At 44.6% G+C, this 16,206-nt stretch overlaps 1 protein-coding gene across 1 annotated transcript in view; it reads right to left on the bottom strand.

Moving 5' to 3' along the window:
* Positions 1–16,206, bottom strand: part of SARS2 (seryl-tRNA synthetase 2, mitochondrial) — a 278,053-nt gene that overhangs the window by 26,386 nt on the left and 235,461 nt on the right. Inside the window, exons 9-10 of the mRNA XM_086938739.1 lie at positions 15,562–15,670; positions 9,337–9,382 (exon numbers count right to left, since the gene is read on the bottom strand). Coding sequence (XP_086794865.1) covers positions 9,337–9,382; positions 15,562–15,670 — 155 coding nt within the window. The remainder of the gene's footprint in view (positions 1–9,336; positions 9,383–15,561; positions 15,671–16,206) is intronic.

The following is a 16,206-nucleotide window of genomic DNA, read 5'->3' as shown; positions in this document are numbered from 1 at the left end:
ACATTGTGGTGACTTCTAGTACTCGAAGATGTAAAGTTTCACCTTGCTGTCTCATATGGCCTTCTGGTACATTGATGGTAGTCGCCACAAGACTTAGAATCGTGGGTCGACCCCAGGCCAATCTGATGATGATCTGTCACAGACATTTGCTTGCAACAGTCCATACTGGCTTAAGCTCTGTTGTTCTGGGAGGCGACATGTCCCTTGTACACTGTAAAAAGAAATTCTTTGATTGCAATAAGGTCTCAGAGAGACAAGGGACAGCTCTGGATAGCACCTGGTGGCTTGTAAAGAAAGTAACTGACATCAGCATGCGGGAGTGGTGGCTGTATAAGCCAGGCATTTCTTCCACAGTAACAGAGTGAAATGGGCTCTGTACAGAGCCTCATGGCCCAACCTACTGCACAGATACTGGTGAAAAGGTTCTGGTTCAAGTCTGGCGCCTGAGGAATATTCAAAAGTTAAGGAATCTGCGACTAGACAGAGTTTCTACCAGAAATCCTCTTTTTTCATGGAAATTACCTTAGTGAATAAACTAGATCTGAAAAAAAAGTCCAAAAAACCATAAAGTAATTACATTTCTACAGACCTAGAATGTAACAGGTGTCTCGTCCCATAGAGATTTATCTTTCTGAATCAATAACAGAATGAGGGCCCCGAATTTTTTATATGTAGATACAATAAGTCAGCCGAACCCCAAAGTTTAAAAATGGGCAACATCAGTAGAAAGAAGATAACTTGAATGAAGACATGATGCCAGTTTAAGGATTTTTGCAACCTCCTTTCAACTTCAATCTCCTTTGGCCTTTAAACTTGTGGGTTGCTGAGTGGAGAAAAAGACAGAGTTCAAACTGACCCTCTATGGCTAAGTCATAGGAATGGAGTCAATACTAAGACTACTTCGGACCTGACAAAAACTAATTCAGGGCTATTGGCTTATGAGCACCCTTCCACTCCTCTTTGATGTCTAATAAGTCAGGAAATTCTACAACAATATCATTATAAAGTAGTCATTACATACAGCATATAAATTAAATCAAATTTCATACAATATAAAAATGAAAGAAAATGAAGGTAATGCTATGTAAACATCAGTCCAGGTTGTTATGAGAAATTTGAAAAAAAAACACATCATCAAGGGGTTAACATGTGTCCATATTCTTCTCTCTATCAATATCTAGAAATGTGTTAAATTACCCATACCTTTCATCAAGCTAGCCATGAGTTGGACAAGAGAAAAGAGTGTCCATGTGTTACGAATGTTCCTTGTTCATAGGCAGGGAACTGGTCAGTTCATCATAGTGTCATCAGCCATCTGATATATTACCCCACTAAGGTGATAAATCCACAGAATTTTGTGCACAACCATGTGTAGAAATACATCCCCGGACAGTCTCAATTTCAATGGTTGTGTACAACTCATAACCTTACTTTCTCACATTTCCAAGGTTGTGCTTGGAATCCAGGTTGTGAAATACTTAACCAGAAAGTAAGGAAATAACAGTGTCTGAATTCTGCATCCTTCAAGCACAATGTCGACCCACTTGTGACATGCCTACGTATGAGCACTAGTAATAATCATTCACAAATATATAATTTCTCTGTAAGTATATTATAAACATCCTGAATCAATTAAACGTTCATATCCTGATAATTACAGATATTACATCGTAAGCTTTTTCGGTGTCCCGAATCAGGGGTCAAAATAATTGATTTATGATGGACAGGTACCTGAAGGCCACGGTGTCAATGTGAGGATCAGAAAATACCTAAACGGCGTAGAACTCATGATTAAAAAATACAATCCAGAGGGCTACAGCGCCTCAGAAGCCTTTTTAGGTCGAGCCTAGCGTAAGACTGCGCACATGCGCAGTCTCGCTGGCGAGGTTTAATGATTAGGGTCAGTGTCAGTATCAGGCTTTAAGCCCCGCCCCTCTTTCCCATTGGCTGGCGTCACCGTTAAGCTAAACGGTGTCCAGTCTTTGGGACTGAGCATGCTCTGATGTACACTTTTCTCTTTTTTGTCCGTCCCACTTGGACAGACTGCCCTGACTTCCTTCTGCTGCAAAAGGTGTGTTATCTTTATGGGGGCCGAACACATGGCCCTATAAAGATAATAATGAACCTTTTGCGGCAGAAGGAAAGCAGGCCGAGGCCTTCACAGTGGGAATGCGAAAAAACAGAAAAGTCTACGTGGTGGCGAACGCTTGTAAAGTGCGGGTGCCGCGATTATACCAAAATGAAAGAAATAGATGTTTTTTCTATTTCTTTACTTTTTGTATAATCGCGGCACCCGCGCTTTACTTATAACATTTTAAAAGTAAAGCGCAGGTGCCGCGATTATACCAAAAGCAAAGAAATATTTAAAAAATCTATTTCTTGAATTTTAATATAATCGCGGCACCCGCGCTTTACTTTTAAAATGTTATAAGTAAAAGCGCGGTTGCCGCAGCTGCCTGGCGAGCGCTTGTCCTTGAAGATTAAGGCCCGGGCAGCATCCTGCACCTCCTGCTTTCACTGTGCTGGACTAGATCGTGCCGGTACTCCGGCAGTGTCACCCTAGACCAGCAGGGGCAAGCTGCAGTCAGAACATTGCTGTCCTGCTGTCACATCCTCTTTTCTCAATGTTCGTCATGCGTCATGACGGGCATTGTAGTCCAACACACTCTTCCTATTAGGGCGAAGGTGTACTCCGTTCCGCCGTACCCTGCGATAGCTCTTGACTTGAGACGCACGGGGTAGGTCCGTTATTCTGCACCTACAACATCACCTTTCCACCAAGTATAGCGAACTAGCCATTAACTAGTACTGCTTCTTAGAACTACAAACGCTGCGCAGGCTTCCATGGGTGACGAGCAGTCTCTGCCGCACTTCTATCTTTGGCTTGCACTGACCCTTGGGAATTGTAGTCTACTGGCGGTATTCCAGACTGTGGTTGCACTTTGAGCGCAGCGCTGGGAGTGTATTGCCTGGCGGGCGGTGGAAGCAGCTGCGGTGTTGACGTAGGATTCAGTTCCTGGACTCCATGAGCCGTGCTTCTCATTGAGCGAAAGCGGCTCGAAGCAGGGGAAGGAGAGTCTTGCTGGCCTGTGACAGGTGGGGGACACTGGGCGCCTTGGGGGGCAGTCTGACCAGGTGAGGGGTCTCTGTGCTCGGGCCGGGGGAAGAACAGTGATTTGGGTGCGGAAGGGAGGGGGTGAAATGAAGAGCCGGGTATGTGTCTCCACGGGAAGACAAGGGTCCGAGGGTGTGCACGGGATACCTGCTGTGGACCTGGGGGAGTTGTGGTCTTGTTTAATATGGACGTTCAGTTGTTCATAATGCTCTCTTGATCATATATATGGTAACAAAAATGCTTCTAGCACTTCTTTATTTCAATTTTGTTTTGGTGCGAGCCGGAAAGGGAGTTGTGTTTTGTAAGGGATGATTTAAAAACCTATCAGCAAGTGCTTCTGCTGTGCATATGTTTTTTTAAAGAAAGGATATGGGCGTTTTAGAAAACATGTATCTATTTTTCACTTTTTAAAGTACCTTTTGTTATGTATTTGCTCGTTGTGTCCGAATGTTTGCTGGATAGGCTGTAGCACAGCTGAAGCAGAACCAGGTTCAAGACTGGCAGGAGGTTCAACTCTCCCGTGATTCTGGGAAAATCACTCAATCTCTCCTCCCCGTGCCTAAAAAATGAATGTGCCCGTCTACAAAGCAGCTGGTGCCCATGTAAAGCGCGCTGATACATTCGGGTTGACTCTATGCTATATAAAACAAAAAATATATATATTTTGTTGTCCAGGGTTGGAACAGGCCACATTTTTTAAATGTATTTAAGGGTATTATGAAAAGGAATAGCAATGTCGAGGTTTCTTATTTTTTCTCCATAACTTTTGATCGGTTTTGCTGATTCGTGTTGAGACTGTGTGCGTGGAAACCTAAGTAATAACACCCTAAGATACTTGAATGAATATCTAGCATGAATGAGTGACTCGTACGAATGCAGTCTTTAACATTTTGGTTGGGTGGGGGTAGATTCAGAAATGTTTATGCAAAGTGTTTTTTCATGACTGATACTGGTGTGGAAGAAATCACTTGCATAATGGGTTTTTAGACAAACTAAAATGTGAAAATATCCGCAAAGTTTAATGAAGCAGTTTCACAGCTGCCTCGTTTTAAGGGAAGAAACAATCTAGGCAACGCGTTAAGGGTTCTAAAAGTACTCCTATGCAACTGCTGCCTGACTCCCAGCTGGCAGTAGTCCGAGGCGGGCATGTGTCGAGTTGTTGTTATTGAAGTGGTGCGTGGGAGGAGTGAAAATGGAATAGGGGTGGGGAGCAACATGAGAGATGGAGACAAACTGTGTAGAGCCATGCACTCGGCAGAAAGTAAAAACAACAAGCATTTGCAATGCAATAGGTCTCACATTTATGCGAGTTTAAGCGATTGGCATTGTAAATGACTGCTTTTAATTTCTGTTTTAATAACGAAAACAAAAATAAAAGGTATTGTTATTTACAATGTCATTAGCACAAACTCGCATAAATGCGAGACCTATTGCATTGCAAATGCTTGTTTTGTGGTTCTGTTACCATCTTTAGTAACAAAGGGGCTTTTTTGGGAATCAAGCATTTTTAATTATTCCAATTAAACCTACTAATTTCTCACAACATCCAAGTACTGGTGGTCTTCTCTTTTTCAGGAGTATTAAATAGAAAAGGAGAAAGGGAAACCATTTGAGTTCTGTGGACCCCCACTTAACCATTAGTGGGACTCGGGGACCCCCACTGAATCCTTATTAGAATCTTGGGACCCCCACTGAGTTATTACTGGAAGCCGGGGACTCATCTTAATTATTTTCAATCATTTGAACGACAAAACAACACACACTCTCGACCCTATCTTCACCTCCAGCAAACATATCTCCTTCAGTCACACCACAGCTCTCCATTGGACGGACCACAGCTGCGTTCACTTTATCTACAAAAAGACCACAACCCACAACCATCCTCAACCTACTCTGCGAAGAAACTGGAACAAAATCACCATCGACCAGATCTCCTCATTGCTTCTTCAAAACCCCCCTGCCCACTCTTCGAACCCCAACCAAGCAGCCATTAACTTCACTCAATGGCTAACAAACAGCGCCGACAGCCTAGCACCCCTGAAAAAACGTCATATCAAACTAGGCAGCAAAAACGCACCCTGGTTCAACGATGAGCTTAAGAAATCCAAGAAACTCTGTCGCTCCCTTGAGAAGGCATGGAAAAAAGACCCAAACACCAGCACCAGGGACGCCTTCAAAAACGCCATCCGCATACACCACCAAGTGATCCGGACCGCCAAGAAAGCAGCTTTCAAAGACCGACTTGACAACAACGCCCACAACAGCAAGGAATTATTCAACATCATCAAAGAGTTTACCAACCCCACTGCCAACTCCAACGACATCACTCCCTCTCAAGCCCTTTGCGACTCCCTAGCTTCGTTCTTCCACGACAAAATCGCAGACATCCACAACAGCTTTGACAACCAACCCGGAGACCAACCCACCCAACCTTCTGCCGTACCTTCACCCCCCTGGAACATCCTTAATGACTGGAACCCAATCTCCACCGAGGACACCATCCGCCTGATGAACTCCATCCACTCAGGATCCCCCACAGACCCATGCCCTCACCACATCTTCAGCAAAGCTGACTCCATCATCGCACCCCACCTCCGAGATGTCATCAACTGCTCCCTCAACTCCCGCCACCTTCCCGGAAAGCCGGAAACACGCCGAACTCAGCGCCCTCCTGAAGAAACCCACAGCTGACCCCACCGAACTCAAAAACTACCGCCCCATCTCGCTCCTTCCATTCCCGGCCAAAGTCATCGAGAAAGCTGTCAACAACCAGCTCGCCGCCTTCCTCGAAACCAACAAATCCCTCGACTCCTCACAGTCTGGCTTCCGAGCCAAACACAGCACTGAGACCGCACTCATCGCAGCAACAGACGACATTCGAACTCTACTGGACATTGGAGACACAGTCGCCCTCATCCTCCTCGATCTCTCCGCAGCCTTCGACACAGTCTGTCATAGCACCCTGTTACAACGCCTCAGAAACATCGGAATCCAAGGAAAATCACTGGAATGGATCACCTCGTTCCTTGCCGGAAGAACCCAGAGAGTCCGCCTCCCACCATTCAAGTCAGAGGCCACTGAAGTCATCTGCGGCGTGCCACAAGGACCTTCACTCAGCCCCACCCTCTTCAACGTATACATGAGCCCCCTCTCGGCCATCGCACGCCAACACAACCTCAACATCATCTCCTACGCTGATGTCACTCAACTGATCCTCTCACTCACCAAAGACCCTAACACCGCCAAAACAAACTTACATAAAGGAATGAAAGAAGTAGCCGAGTGGATGAAGCACAGCCGTCTGAAACTGAATTCCGACAAAACAGAAGTCCTTATACTAGGTACCTCCCCCTCCGCCTGGGACGACTCGTGGTGGCCAGAGTCCCTTGGAATAGCACCCATCCCGACAGACCACGCACGGAACCTGGGCGTCATTCTGGACTCCTCACTCTCGATGACCAGACAGGTCAACGCCGTTTCATCATCTTGCTTCAACATCCTTCGCATGCTCAAAAAAACATTTCGCTGGATCCCCACCGAAACTAGAAAAACGGTCACCCACGCACTGGTTACAAGCCGCTTGGACTACGGAAACACCCTATACACCGGTACCACCGCAAAACTTCAGAAAAAAACTCCAACGCATCCAGAACGCACCAGCCAGACTCATACTAGACATTCCACGTAAAGACCACATTTCTGGTCACCTGAAAAACCTCCACTGGCTCCCCGTCAATAAGAGGATAACATTCCGCCTCCTAACCCACGCACACAAAGCACTTTACGAACTTGGACCCGAATGCCTCAACACACTACTTTCCTTCTACACCCCCTCCCGCCAGCTACGCTCCTCCCACCAAGCCCTTGCTGCTGTACCTCCATCAACAAAACCACCATGGGAGGAAGATCCTTCTCCTACCTGGCAGCCAAAACTTGGAACTCACTTCCACTCACCTTCGCCTCACTCAGAACCACCTAGCATTCAGAAAGCAACTTAAAACCTGGATATTCGACAAGTAATTCCCCATCCTTCTCCAAGCGCCTTGAGACCCTCTGGGTATGTAGCGCGCTATATAAATTAATTGAATTGAATTGAATTGAACAAAAAGTACAGAAATAAACATATCCAGCAAATGATGAAACATTTTATTCATTTCACAAACAAATATTTAAAAAAAATTAACTGTTAATGCATAGGTTGGAGGTTTTTTAAATGTAATTGAAGCCACTCATCGTTCATACTATATTCTTTTTGATGTACTTGCACTGCTCCAACTAATCAATTTGAGGAAACTAAATTTGTTGCCTCCAATTTCAAATTTCTCAACATTTACAGAACATTGCAAAAAGTATCATTTGACATTTTGTTAATTTATTTATATACACTTTCTGTTAATATTATTTCATTTCCTAAGCAGTCGCAGACCTCCTAAACAAGCTTTGTGGACCTTGGGGGTTCCCGGATCGCAGGTTAAGAACCACTGTCTTAATCAGCTCTAGAAAAATGAACTACCCTAGCTTAATGAAGAAGGCAACATCTTGACTATACCATTAGCTTTGGAATCTCTGAAGTCATTAAGACATTTGCAGGTGATCCCGAATGCACCTGCTAGAAAATCGTGAGTGCTCCTACATTTTGTTAAACCATCCTTTTGGAACTCCATTATATTCACTGCAGACATCTTTCAAGAATGTAAGCTGATAGGGCTTAGGCAAAAAAAGCCAAGAGTCCCACATTCAAAGTCAAAGCCCCTGTGGGCCTATGGAACAAGAAAATGCAGTGTTCCTTTGTTTCCACTGGTGGCAAAGCAAACATTATTAGCAAAGTGCCTCCAAGTTTTAAAGTGAATGGCAGTAACGTCATCGGCCCCTATAACAACAGAGGTAAAAACATCTCACTTGAAGTCAGGCTGGTTCACGTACACCATCAGAGATGGCGTTTTGCGTAATCAAGGGGATCCATGAAGATGACCAATGGTTCACATGGTTAAGATGCCTCCAAACTCAAAGGGAGTCACAGCTTTGACACTGAAGAGTTGGTGGTTTACCCAGAAATGGACAGTGGGTGCATTTTAGGTAATTACAGTGGTAATATGGCAGGATACTCCTAAGAAGGTGGCACACTGTAGGGCAGTAGTAAGAAAACTGCACAATGCCAAAAGGCCCACAAAGGAACCAAGAAATACCGGTAACATGTTCACACTTTGAGCCTCTATGCGACAAGTCAGGGGTGATGAACTTGGACAGTTTCAGATTTATTAGGAAGAAGTCTTACTTTACAAAAAAGGTCTAAAACCTCTAGGCGGAGCCTCCAAGGATTGTGGCACTTAATTCATTTGAGGGGTTTTCAAGTGACTAGTCTGGTTAGCACATGAGGTTCTACAGTGTGAGCACTTGTAAATGAAGGAGAGACATAAAAGACTTTTTCCTCACTTACTTTGAGGCAAACAATGGCTTCTTTACCTTCAATATTAGATATTTTAGAGAAGATAGCAGTGGATACTACCAGCCCTCCTGACTTTCTAATTCTCAGAAGGAATATGAATAACTTCTTTAGTGGATGACTCTCAGGAAACAAACCTCACTTATGAGCGCATAAGGCTATGTGGGGGGAGGGTTTCTTTTATTCCAAAGAAATTCATTGACCACCCCAATTTCATTAATTTCATTTGTCTGGAATGATCAAACTGTTTCTTTGTCTTTTTTAAAATCTTTTTTTGGATCTATTCGAGATCTCTTTCTAAAGTGCGGCCTTTTCTCAGATCTCAAATGGATAGACTGTTTATTTGTCTTGTCAAACTTAGATAACAAATAGAGCTACTCTGCAAAGTACCACTTAGATTTCTAACCGTTAAACTGGCAATGTGCTGGAAGGTCTTGTGATTTTTCATGCACTAATCCATCTTTCCCAGTAAAATCGACACTTTTGTTTCTGCCTTCCTTTGTGCTGAGAGAATATTAATTACAGGTAAATTACTGAATGCGTGCAATCAAGGTACAATCAGCTATTCTCGATATTCTTTCCCCAAATGATTAAGCCATTTTCATCACTGCATCCACCTGCCTGGTCAACTAAAGGGCCATGCTGTGCTCCATTCCTATGGCACACTAATTTGCAACCTCTGTGTTTATTCTAACAGGATAAAATTCGTGCTTCTTCAAATTCAACTGGAAGCTGAGAAAGAACAGCTAAGCACATGTGAGCAAACGTGTCTTCTTACCGGAGGGGAAGGTCAGCAAGAGGCACAGCATGGTCCATGAAATACCCTGAAAAAGAAACGTGTGAAACTAGGAGACCAGGATTAACAACACAAACAGGGGAACTTGCAGCACAGATAGAAAGAAGACCTAGCTGGGTCTGAGAGGAACTCATACCAGAATCTGGGTAACTCTGCAGCATGCACTGATCAGAACTCACAGCACACACTGGTCAGAAGTCTCATACAGTGTAAGATGAACTGAAAGCACTGACGGAGAGCTTTCACACAGGCCTTTAAAAATTCACAGCACTGACAGAGAAACTTTCAACACAGATTCAGACTCCTACAGTAAAGAATGTAGCCATACAGAACAGACGTAGGCACATTATTGGCAGTTGAGCACATAAACACTGAGGAATTGCAGAAAAAAACGTAAGCAATTATATAGACTGTGGTTCCAAAGCACAGAGGGGAACTCAGAGCACAGGCTATGAGGAATTAACAAGCTTGAGCGTGAAACTCACAGTGGTAACCGAGGCACTTATAGCAATTACTGGGGCTAGGAGCAGACTTAGGAACTCACAGCAAATACAGAAAGAAACAAAGCAAGCACAGACTATGAGAAACTTACAGGAAAGACCAAGGGGAAATTATATTCAGAGTATCAGTAACTTCCAGCACAAATGGTGAAACGCAGTGACCAAGGACCTTATGCAGGCTAGGCTGAGGCCAATAGCATATATTGAGTAATGTGTCCTAAAATTCGTGCCCTAGAACTGGCACCCTCTCAACGTAGGTAAAAGAACTTGCGAAAAGTGACAAAGGAATTTTTGGCGCAAATTGAGGGACCTTCACGCCACTGATGGGGAAGTAAACGTTGCCTACTTGTTGTAACAATATTTCTAGCGGACATAATCTTCGCAGATTCCTCACTTTAGGACGTTCTGCTAGGTGCCAGACTGGATTAGCAAGTTTTTCCACAGCAACAACACTCCAATGTCGGTGTCGCCAAATGGTGCAATTTGCTTTCAAGTTCAACTGCGACTCTGCCTGCCAGAGGTGGCAATATCAGAGTATATTAGTTACCAGCCAGTGGGCTGCCATCACTTTCTGGCACTTTTTCCACATCCCACCGAGGCATGGGGAGAAAAGCTGACAGAGCATCATGAGCAGCAACAAATACAGCACAAGATATTTTTGCATACCTTGGGATTTTGATAATCAAGGCGCTAAATTGTCGAGAGAGGGGTGGAATCTGCAGAAACATTTGGGGGACTATTAAGATGGCGGACGGACTTAGTCCGCCTGCCACCATACAGGCAAAAGGGACCGCCCGCCATATGTGTGGTGGTCCAGTGGGGAAGATTATGATGTGCCCACCACACTGGCGGGCGCATACCGCATTTTTTACATTGTAGCGGGCGGTGCTTTCAGCAGCACCCGCCGCAATGGAAAAAAGGCATGTTGTGCATTTGCATGCACAACATGGCATGTACCGCGCGGTGCCTGCCACATTGTGCATGCAAATGCCCCCATGTGCACCCACACACCCCCAACACCCTGGGGGCTCGCAACGGGCCCCCACATGCAGACACTGCATATGGATGGCGGTGTCTTGCAGACACCGTCACCATATCAAGCTCCTTTTCCGCCCATTCGACTCGTCAACGGGCGGAAAACTGGTGGACAGTGTTTCCGTCCGCCAGGGTCCCCACCGCCATCATAACATGGCGGGGGGAAATGGGATTTGGTTACCAAAGGTAAGTAACTATTTCTTTATACACCTTCCTGCAGATTCCCCATATAATGAATGAGTCCCAAAGTAATACTCTCCAAGAGGCAGGACTCAGTAGTGCCAGATTACTAAAGAGATCATTCAGCACTCCTCTGCAAAGTGCCTGTCACTACGAGGTTGGGCTGTGAGTTAGTAATGTTTAGCGTTAGTAATGAAAGGATGACCATGTGGCTGCAAAACAGATATCAACTACTGAGACATCTCTGGTGAGAACTGTAGAAGCATCCATGGCCCTAGTTGAGTGGCGACAAACACCCTCTAGTAAAAGTGTAGAAGATATTGATACAGAGCATAACCCAAAGTGAAATAATGAATTTTGTCACCACCTTGCCGCTCTTGCCTTCACAAGGCAAAAAGCAACAGAAAAAAGTGCTGCTAATCCACTCTGTCCTGTCAAGTGACCTTAATGTAAAAAAATAGTGCTACACCTGCGGCCTGGTTTAGGCACCAGTTCCTTCTCCATACTGGGATGAGGAGGAGGAGGAGGAGTAAAGAAAACTGGAATAGCGATGATCTGATCAATGTGAAAAACAGATACTACCTTTGGTAGAAAAGATGAGCAGGTGCAAAGAACGTATTTATCCGGGTTTAATAAGGAGAATGGTGTTCAACCAAAAATGCCTGAAGTTCACCAATCCTTTGGGTGGAAGTCAGTGCCACAAAGAAGACAGTCTTCAGAGTCAGAAGCTGAACTGGCAAACCGTGCATCAAATCAAATAGTGATGCCATGAGAAAATACAACAGAAGATTTAAATCCCGCTGAGAACAATGTACAGAGTGTGAGGAAGAAAATGCAGTACACTTTTCAGATAGCAGAACTCTAGTGGCAACTTAAACGGAAAAGGCTAGTCATGGGGACACATGAAGGAGCATAGGGCAGCAAAGAACAAGTTACCTACCATAATAAAGCTCTTTCTGGTGGGTACTCTAATGTGTGTCTCACCACCTTTTACGACCTCAGTCAGTAAATCTGTGTTCACCTCCATGGTTGGAAGTGGGAGGTTAAGTACCTCAGCTGCCCTTCACATCACCACTGCGAAGGAGGCACTGTCCTCAGTAAAAGGGCCAGGAGCAGAAACCAATCCAGTGTCTGGACAAGTATCGGGCCAGGAGCAGAAACCAATCCAGTGTCTGGACAAGTATCGGGCCAGGAGCAGAAACCAATCCAGTGTCTGGACAAGTATCAGACCACTGACATCTTGTAATTGCTCATAACAATTGTCATCAGTGCACTTAGGTTCCAACTTATCCTCATAATCATAGTGGTCATTGTCTGAGTCTGTTCCAAACAGACTGTGATTGACTTGAGCCCTCCCACGATGAAAGGGCAAAGTGTCCGAGTCTGTTATCAGAAGGTTGCGGCCCAGTCAGATAGAGGGTAGCGGCCTAATTCAAGACAAGTTCACCTTGGAGTCAGAGAGCACGATCAGTAGTACCTCATCCTCCAGCATTGGCATCGATGCTCTAGGGTCCTTTTCAGGCCGTGTTGCTGAAATCGAAGTTGGTGCCAAAGCCGGCGTGCAAACCACAGCGTATTCAGCGGATCAAGCTGACACTCAGTGACAAAAAAGCAGTTTGGTTTCACAGAATTTCTCTATCTGCTGCGTTGTTGTTGATGGTCCCAGGAATTTAGGCTATCTTAAGATAAGTGGTGGATCCGGCTCCGAAGGAGATCGATTTCTGGAGTGAGACTGAGAGGCCCATTGACACTCTTGTGCCTTTTCTATAGTTTGAAAGTGGCGGAAAGAGGCAGAGTTCTGCTTGGACATCTTGTACTTCCTTCTAGACTTACTAGGCAACTGTGAAGATGACCTGCCATGGGAACGACTGAGAGAGCAGGATGAGGACCTTCTTGTCAACTTCGACCAGTCACAGCACTGGGTCTTCCTGTGTTCAGTGACATAAAGCTTTGCTCCACAGTCCCAGATAGCAATCATTGCAGGCCTTGGAATCATGTTCCGAGTCTAAGCACCAAAGGCAAACTTGATGGGGATCTGTTACAGACATCATATTGCGACAGTCCCTATAAGGTTTGAACCCTACACTTTTAGGAGGTGACATTTCCCTTACACACTGGTAAAATATTTAGAAAAATTGTCTCAGAGACGATAGGGTAGCTCTGGATATGCGTCAGGTGGCAAAGAAAGAAAGGTCGGACATTGGTGCACATAGGTGGCGCTTATATGCAGCTTCCCCTGTCACTTTTGGAGCATAACGATGGTACAGAGCAACACGGCATCACCAATCGGCACACTGATGTACTGCTGAAAAGTTTCCGAATTCAGTCTGATACCTGAAAGGATATTCAAAAAGTGAGGTAGCTGCGGGTAGAAGTATCCATCAGAAATAATATTTAACAGTAGTGACTGATCGCCCTTGCTATCCAAATGACAACGTAAAATGCAGACTATTGAAAGAAAGAACTGGAAAGGGATCATAACTTCCTACTTGCACCACTGGACAAACTTTGTCCAACGACCTGCATAAATAGATTCTGCTGAGGGTTTCCCTTTGGCATGGTGATATCCAAAACTTCAGAAAGCTGCAAGATATTTGTCAGGACGTTAGATGTCATCTTTGCAAAGTGCATAGTCGGTTCCAAAGATTTTGCTGCTTTTCGTACCAGTATATTGAACAAAAAGACTTCTCCTAAAGGGTTAAGAGATATCCTCTTCTGGAGAAGTATCCAGAACACTTGCATTTTAGAAATCAAGGTATAATTAGTGTTATTAGGAGGGAAGAAATGATCAGCTGCTGAGTCATCATCTTCAGTATGCTATAATCTTTACCTAGCATGGCAAAGGTATAGGTGTCAACCCCCCAAAAATATTTAATTTGGCAAATCTTGGAAACCTAGCAAGAAGCTCAGCGAAGGGCTCATCATCACAACATACCTTAACTGTTTCTTTTGTCACTCAGATAATGTTATCCGACTTGAGGGCAGGACCAAGATCCGCTCAGAGGGCCAGCGGGTCTGAGTCAGCATCGTAAGCTTGGCCAAACAGCTCTTTGAGCAATACCTTCTTCTTGGTCATCGAGGCAGAGGCCTGTGGAGGCACAGAGTTGGTACGAATAAGGTTTGGAGGGGGGAGGGGGGCGGGGAGTTGCCAAATCAACAGGATCAGACTCGTGCTTGGTGAGGGGTAAGAGGGTATTGGAGCCCTCCTCAACAAGTCTAGCATGGCTTGCTGGAAGACCTTGACTTGCAAAGGGCCAGCTGACAGAGTGGTATATTCCTGCTTCATCATTTTAAACACTAGGATCAGCTCTGGTGTGGAGGAACGGCCCAGTGTTTGGGAACGACACTGGGCCTCCTAACAGTCCTGGAAGTAGGACAGCTCAAGTGAGGACAACGTTTTCTTCTTCGTGCAACAGTTTTTGTGGGAATATCTGGGAACATCGATCCATTGCACATCAGGAGATTTACCTGAAGGGGAACACTTCTTCATATATCTGTGGACAGCGGCCAGAAATATTTATGCCTCCCACTTTATGTTTTTTTGATGCATCAATGGGCAGGAGAGGAGTTGAATGCTCCTGGACTCATAGTTGGACTACAGAAAGAATGTGCAGATAGTATGTGGGTCTGACAGAAACATATTTTTGCTGCATCTGCGACAGGCTTTAAAATCCTGAGATCTTACGAGACATTTCACCTAGTTGTGGTTAAAAAGCTAAAACATTTCACTGGTGAAGCACTGAGAGCTCTGCACCCATGTTGCTGTGGTGCTTAACATCAGGAACTGATCGCAGCTTGCTGGTTGCCGCATTATAAATTCCAATGTGCTCACATGCGATGTGTGGAGTTGCAGTTAAAGTTGCATGGTGCCACATGGAGGATGAACAGTTAATGCTGGGAGAAACGTTTTTGAATCCAGTCACGAACCTTAAAAATATTTGCAAGGTGAGGAAATGTGCAGGAAAAAGTATCCATCAGAAACCAACAGTACTTAAGGAGGCATTTAAACAACAGACTCCCAAATGTTTAAAACACAGAGTAAAACGCTAACAAAAAAAGATACACGTCAAAGACTACGTGGAACACACAGCTAAGCCTGAAAGAACTTCACACTGATGACACCGAGGAAATAACAGTATAAACACAGTTCAAGGACAATGCCAAGCTTGAAGCGAAAATGTAGAGCACTCTGCAATGAGCCCAATAGAAAAACACTGAGCACAATTGAAGAGAACATTGAGTAAAGATCACCTGCTAAGAACAGGTTGTACTGGGGAAATTCGAGATTAAAAGGAGTAGCAGGTTGTAAAGCCCAATGACATGCCTTCAGCAGAATTGATGTTTAAGAAGAAAATTATCTATTTGCCAATTTTACATCTCACAATCAAGACCACCACTCCTCCCCCATTATCCCTAGGGGTGGTATTAAGTAGTCTAGCTTGTATTGACAAATTAGGCCTCATTAGCGGTGTCTGAAAGGATCTCCTCTTACCAGCAATGCCCACTTCTGCGGTTCCCGCCAGATTCAGATCTTCAAACCGTGAGGGATCCAGGCTATAAACTTGGGAAGAACTGGCATTTGGGCGCATTCCACAGCCTTCCTGGTAAGGAGCAATACAAATGGTACACACACATGAATAGCTGCACCTGAATACATTAATAAATCCAAAGCTTGACCCACCAAAACTCAGAAGTTCAGTAGCCAACTATCCGTTCCAAAATAGACAGTTCAACAAATGGTCTGCCAGACTATCTACAAAACAAATCTTGCAAGACTGACCACATACACGCAAGTCTGTAACATCTGATCTTTGAGGCCCAATGTCTCGAACACAGCAGAGCAACAACTGGCCTACAAGTTCCAATCACATTCACATGGAAGTGCAGCATAGGAAGGAATGAAACATGAAAAAAAATAAAGAAATAGGGAATCAAAAAATACATTGAGGGGCCAAATAAGCCTGAGAATGTGCGAGATAGAAGAAATCCTATGTCAGGCTCCTCAGACGTCAGAGCCCTCAATGTAACAGGTACAAGTTTCCCCCTGAAGGGGTTACATTTTAACATTTAAAGATGAACTAAAAGTAATTTTATGATTGCGTCATACCCTCTTTCCGGACGTTCCAAATTGGTTCCA

The sequence above is a fragment of the Lissotriton vulgaris genome, chromosome 9 (genome assembly GCF_964263255.1).
Source record: "Lissotriton vulgaris chromosome 9, aLisVul1.2, whole genome shotgun sequence".
Lineage (NCBI taxonomy): Eukaryota > Metazoa > Chordata > Amphibia > Caudata > Salamandridae > Lissotriton > Lissotriton vulgaris.
This window is presented reverse-complemented; position numbering and strand designations above follow the sequence as displayed.